We start from the raw sequence: 6,536 nt of genomic DNA, 5'->3' as shown, positions 1-6,536 counted from the left end.
TGCAAGTCAAGTGTCGACACATTCGAAGAATGTATCAACCTGTATAAGTCATGTGTCGACTCATAGAAGAAAAATTTCTTCTATGTGTCGACCTAAAACCCCTCCACAGTCGGCACATCAAATAGACGCTAAAGACTTTAAAACTCATCAATGTGTGTCGACTGATACAATGTATGTGTCGACACATAAGCATATGTCTTGCATACAAATGCATTTTTACCATGTATAATAATTTCTAACCTTTTCTAAATCATTTCCAAAATGTTTTTATGCTTCCTAATGTTAGGATTCCCATTAAGACTTCAATGATACCGTCCAATATACATAAAGGCTAAAATATTCTAGTTTTGACATCATATAAAATACATCTAACGGGAAGTTGAACTCACAGATGCAATCATCAGTGTTATGGTTATGGCCCTTGTGGAAGTGGCAGTATTTCATCTTGTCCATTTGGGTTGACTCTTAGTTGGTAAATGAGGGTTCTAACTCCTCCCTTTTGGAACTCCGTGTTGGCACACTCCTGAAATTATTATCTCATGATGTATTCGAAGGAGTGTACTTATCGTACCAACCATGCATTCCACGGTCGGGTCATCTTTCTATTGATGGGATTCCTTCCCAATTGAGCAGTCAGGTTTAGTGTCAATAGCATCGACTTATCAAACTGGATGTTAAACTTCTCTTCCAGGTTGATCAAATATTGAGCCTTGTTCAACAACTCTTTTATGGTACACGCATCCCTTCTTCTCAGCTTCTTCTGAAAGGAATATCCCTTAGCAGGCCATTCTCAAATATCCAGCATTTGAGGCCTTCTTCGGCTCCTTTTACTTCCACAACCACTTGTGTGAAATAAGTGCTATGAAATTGTAAACTCTCTTTCCTTCCCTATGTGGTCCCGCTTAGGGAAGTAACTATTATTGGCTGTCTTTTCTAAGTCGTGAAGTGAGTTATAAAGCTCTTACAGACGTCGGTCCATGACTTGATGCTCTCGTCCAGCAGATCGTTAAACCATAGCTTGGTAAATCCTATCAAAGTTAGTGCAAATAATTTGCACTTGGAAGCTACGCCAGCATGGAAGTAGTTCAATCTCTCATTGACGAGTTGCACGTGTTCATTAGGATCTCTTTTTCCATTATACTCATTTAGCTTATAAGGTTTCTTCAATGACTTTGGTATCTAGCTATCTAAAATGCAGACGCATATGGGATATTTATATGAATTTCTAGCCGACAGTTGCTCCCCTTAGTCCTGTGGAGGAGCATGGCTAACTCGTACTTCTTATGGACTTTGAGGGGGAGTTTGACGTTTCTTGATCTTCTGGTAGTTATGCGACTTTAGGGTTTTATCTCTCCGCGAGGCGGTTGGCTCGGGGGCGACAACTTGGCTTCTTTTTTACATGGCTTCCTACTACGCGTTCCCTCTTGGGGGAGCATTGTGTAGACTTTCTTCCAGGCAAAGTAGGTGTTCCTCTATTGCTTGTGAATTTTGTTGCCAAACAATGTTGTACACGCTGTTTAGAAACTCATTAGCGCCTTGTGTTTCAAAATTAGCTTGCAACACCTAAAGACCAGACAATGCTTCAAGTCGTGAGGTTGGCTGCAATATCGGAGGTTTGAACAAATGCATTGAAGTAGATCTTGCGACATGGTGAGGTTGAAGTAGATCTAGATATACAACAAAGTGTCTGCCACCACTTGATTTGTAATAACCTGCACAGCTGGAGGCGGTGGTTGAGTTCTTGCCGCTTGACTTGTTGCAATGACGACAACTACTTCGTGTAAGGCGTCAGAGTGAGTAACTTTAGATCCAAGCATTGCAGAAAGGTCTGGAAAATAGAAATACAAGGTTGACTCGTTATTCGAATAGATCGAACATGATGGAACCAATATTCGATTTTGAGGACTCTGATATGATAAATGGAAAAAGCTTTGAATCGATGGATCAAGACTAAACTGGGTGATTGTGAAAAACTTGGAAATTATAAGTCGACTCTCACAGACGGCGCCACCGAGACTAGAATGGATTTTTTGAAAAGAAAATATTGAATTCTTTTTTATTTTAAATAATAATTTTTTTTATATATTTAGTTTTTTTTAGATTAATCTATTTATATATTTTTTTAATATTTTGGAAATGATATCGTACTCCTTCCATTATAAGATATAAATAAAAATGATATCTTACAAATTAATATATTTAATTAAAAATTAGTATTAAATATGTAAAATTTTAAATACCATTTTTTATACTTTATTTCAAAACATATATAAAATAATAATAGAAAATATAGATAAAAACTATACATTGTCACCTACTGTAAAATAACATAAATCAAAACAACTGTTTTTTTTTTATAAAAAAAAGGACTTAATATACAATTGAAACTATATGATATTTTACAATAATTTAATTAGTATTTAGGCTGCATGTACAAACTCAATTAGAAAAAACTAATACTATTAAGTTGAATATGTTAATTGAAATTTAGATTGAGAATTCAAAATTATCTGTGTGAATTTGTAATAGTTATTACCACTTCATCTATCATTAAAAAAATAAATTTTAAATAATTTACCTAAATTCTCATGACTACTAAGAAAATAAATAACTTCTATAAAAAAATATATAAATTAAGTATCAAGAAAGTATATCTATTCTAAGAAGAGGTATACAAGAAACTAAAAACAGAGTACAAGAAACTAAAAACAGAGTACATAAAGAGGTGGGTGGAAGAGACATTTTTTCTAAAAAAGGATATGCAATTTCCTATCCCTCAAATGTTAAAATTCATTCCTTTTTGCAAAATTTGATGTGATTATTTTTGTTAGTATTTTCTTATTCATTTGTCAACTAACTAAGGGAATATCAATGCAAGCCTTGAGCCAGCTCATGCCAACAAAGCCTCACTCAAATTAACTTATTAATAATAATATTCCTCCCTAAATAAAAACCATCTCTTCTCACCTCTACACACAAACCTCATCTTCAATTCTTCTTCACTAACTCATCAAAATGGCCACTACTACTCTACCTCTTGTTCTCATTCTTCTCACTCTCATTCCCCTCCTAACTCAAGCCCAAAAAGCACCTGCACCAGCACCTTCCGGTCCAATAAACATCACCGGAATCCTCGAAAAAGGTAGCCAATACACCTTCCTCATTCAACTCCTCAATGAAACTCAACAACTCAATCAAATCCAATCCCAACTCAACTCAACTTCACAAGGCTTCACTATCTTCGCCCCAACTGACAACGCCTTCCAAAACCTTCCATCAGGTAAATAACACTAATCAATACTCCTCTGTTTCTATTCCTATGAAAAAATTTACTTATCTAGATACATTAACTTGAACGGCTATGTAACTAACTAGAATAACTAACTTTTATATCTAATATCAGGAGCTATCAACGATCTTTCCGACGAACAAAAAGTGCAACTCATTCTCTACCACGTGACACCTAAATATTACTCTCTTTCCGATTTTCTAACCGTTAGTAACCCAGTTAGAACACAAGCTTCTGATAAAGATGGACCATGGGGTCTTCGCTTCACTGCACAAGGTAACCAAGTCAATGTTTCCTCTGGAGTTGTTAGTGAACCTATTAACAACCCTTTGAGACAGAAGTTTCCTTTGGCTGTTTATCAATTGGACAAGGTTTTGTTACCTACCGAGCTTTTCGGTCCTAAATCTCCATCTTCTTCTCCGGCTCCTAAGTCGTCGAAAACTCCTTCTAAAACTCCGAGCAGCGCCACGGTTGAAGGTGGTGCTCCGGCTCCGGCGTCTAGGAAGAAGGATGATAGTGCGGCTGGAAGGAATGGTGGGTTTGGATTTGTTGTTGGGTTTGGTTTGATTTGCATGGCAGTTCTTACTTGATGAGCAAGTTTTTATATTTATTTTCAGTTTTATGTACTTTTTTTTATTTGTTCTTCTTTGTCTTGGGTTTGATTTGATATGAACCTGGCTTATTCTTTGTATTTAAACTATGTTTTTTTTCTTCTACATGTATATGTAATGCTTGTCTTACATATTTTGAAGGATTTAAATGGCATTTTTTGTGAGTATAAATAAGTTTTACAATGATATTTAATACAAAATTAACTATTTTTTTCATTAAATTATATATTTTAAATAAAATATTTTTATTAATATTAATAAAATATTAGTTTAGATTGCAAATATATCTATATATTTTTATAATATATTGATATTAATAAATTGTTAATATTTATAAATCAACAATTATAAAAATAAAAATAAAATCAACTGAAAGTATATGTTTATTAACTCTGAGTTTTGATTGTCAGATGAAAAATATTAATAATAGCTACTTGTCTTTTTTTTTTAAGTCAATTATTTTTATTCGTTAGTCTTTGTTAGTGGAAGATTCACAACTCACCACAATGTTTCGATAATATTATAATATGATCATACCTTCTTTTCTCTTTCGTATTTATTGTTTCTAGAAAAGAATTTGACTCAATATTGTTTCTATTGATTACCTGTTTGGTTAGTAGAATATTTAATTTCTTTTATGAGTAAAGTTTAATCACATGAGGTGGAGGTAGAGCGGTGCAAATCTACACCATCATCAAATTCCAATCAACCCTCCTCAATAATTGGTTCACATTCTATAAGAGGGAATTTTCACATGAAAGAATCTCCTCCCCATTTATACATATGTGCGACCAACTACTTGCGCCAATTTTGTTTTGTTTTTTAATTTATATTTTTTGTTTCGGTTTTGTGGTTTTCTTTTGTCCAACTCATTTTGTTTCAAACCGGACCTAATGGTTGTCGATGCATATTTATCACCGCGCCAACAAAGAAATGTGTATGGTTCTATTTATTATTCATTGATCACACTACCTCTTTATTTATGGAGTAAACTGTTAACCTTGCATCCAATCATATTTATACACACTTGTAGGGAAATTAACTATGAGAAAAATGTATAAATTGAAATAACAAACTAATAACAATTCATTAAATAAAGAGTTAATTATATAGTTTAACCAACCCCCTCTCAAAATTGAGTGTATGTTTATGAAATCTAGTTTAGAAACCAAAATTGAGAAAGAGCGTAGCAGCAATGACTTTATAAATATGTCGGCAATTTGGTTTCAAGAGTGGATGGGTGTGGACTACTTGCTCCTGGACTTTGTCTCGCGCTAAATGATAAACCATTTCAATATATTTCGTTCGCTTGTGAAACATTGGGTTTGATGTTATGTAGATGATACTTTGGTTGTCGCAAAAATGGTGATTGAGCATTGTTGCAAGATGGAGAAGTCTTGAAGAAGATTTATTAACCATTGTGCTTCGCGAGTGGTGTTGGTGAGGGCTATGGAGTCGGCCTCAGATGATGAATAGGAAACCACTTGTTGTTTTTTAGATTTTCATCTTACGAGTGAAGAATCGAGGTAGAACCATAATCTTGTAGTTGTCCATCTTATAAGTGTGCATGAACCCGTGTGTGAGGCTGGAATTACCTTTGAAGAAAAGTCTAGTTGCATGAGAATTCTTCAAGTAATGAACAATGCTTAGAGTTGTGTTGAAATATGTTATTGTTGAGCTGGGGGAAATTGATAAAGTTTGAAAAAAAACATATAGCAGGTCATGAATGTGTTAAATAAATCAATTTACTTATCATTCGTCTGGACTGAGTGGGATCAGGGAGCAATTCAATTGGATCAGTATGCAAATTAACAGTATGATCCATTGGGGTATCTGGTGGCTTAGCTCCTAATAACCATGTATCATGCAATAAATTTAGACAATATTTTCTTTGGCATAAAGAGATGCCTTGAGAATATCTAGTAATTTCTAAACCTAGGAAGTATTTGAGCTTTCCTAGATACTTTGTGCTAAATTTTTTTCCAAGACAATTTTAATACGAGTGATGTCAAATAAATTGTTTCATGCGGGTATAATACCATCCACATAAACCAAAATAGAAGGATAAGTTATACTTCTTAATAAATAAAGAATAATCAGTTTTAGATTGAGTGAAGCCTAATTCAATAGTGGTAGGCGAGTTTGTTAAAGGATAAATAACTTATTATGAGATAAATAATTTGATAAAGGATAAATAATACTACCTTTAGTGGCGGAGGAATGACCGATGGAGTCTTGGAGGTAGGAGGCAAGTTTTATAAATACTGGTGGATTTTCTTAAGGATTGAATAGTAGGAATAGTAGGGTTGGAGCATATGGAAGTGGGTGTGGGGATGGAAGATTTAGTTTGAGTGTGGTTATTAGTGTTTGTGGTAGAGGAAAGGGTAGAATGGATAATGGAAATATGTGTGTTGGGATGTGAGGGTTGGTGGTAAGAATTATCAAGATAATCAAGGCTAAAGTCAATATTATGGAGAGGTAGGAATGAGGTGTGTTGGCATGGGTGTTGTTTTTGGTAGGGCGGGGAAAGGAATTAAAAAAAAATATCCTTAGAAACGAAAAAATAAGTTTGAATTGTAGGTCATAGACAATGTTCCACTTGGCATCATCGTTGTTACCTAGATATATACATTTGT

General features: G+C 34.1%; 1 protein-coding gene across 1 annotated transcript; it reads left to right on the top strand.

The window, feature by feature from the left end:
* Positions 1-2,822: 2,822 nt before the first annotated feature.
* On the top strand, positions 2,823-4,054 carry LOC127086947 (fasciclin-like arabinogalactan protein 13). Its single transcript, XM_051027762.1, has 2 exons — positions 2,823-3,280; positions 3,404-4,054. The coding sequence occupies exons 1-2, from the start codon at positions 3,016-3,018 to the stop codon at positions 3,877-3,879; spliced, it is 741 nt and encodes a 246-aa protein (XP_050883719.1). The 5' UTR covers positions 2,823-3,015; the 3' UTR covers positions 3,880-4,054.
* The last annotated feature ends 2,482 nt before the right edge of the window (positions 4,055-6,536 follow it).

Source organism: Lathyrus oleraceus, chromosome 5 (genome assembly GCF_024323335.1).
Source record: "Lathyrus oleraceus cultivar Zhongwan6 chromosome 5, CAAS_Psat_ZW6_1.0, whole genome shotgun sequence".
NCBI classification, from domain to species: Eukaryota; Viridiplantae; Streptophyta; class Magnoliopsida; order Fabales; family Fabaceae; genus Lathyrus; species Lathyrus oleraceus.
Note: the sequence above shows the minus strand (reverse complement) of the source record. Positions and strands in the feature narration are given on the sequence as shown.

Coding starts and splice junctions, on each gene's coding strand:
- LOC127086947 (XM_051027762.1), top strand. CDS start 3,016: ATGGCCACTACTACTCTACCTCTTGTTCTCATTCTTCTCACTCTCATT. Junction 3,281..3,403: donor CTTCCAAAACCTTCCATCAG/GTAAATAACACT, acceptor ATCTAATATCAG/GAGCTATCAACGATCTTTCC.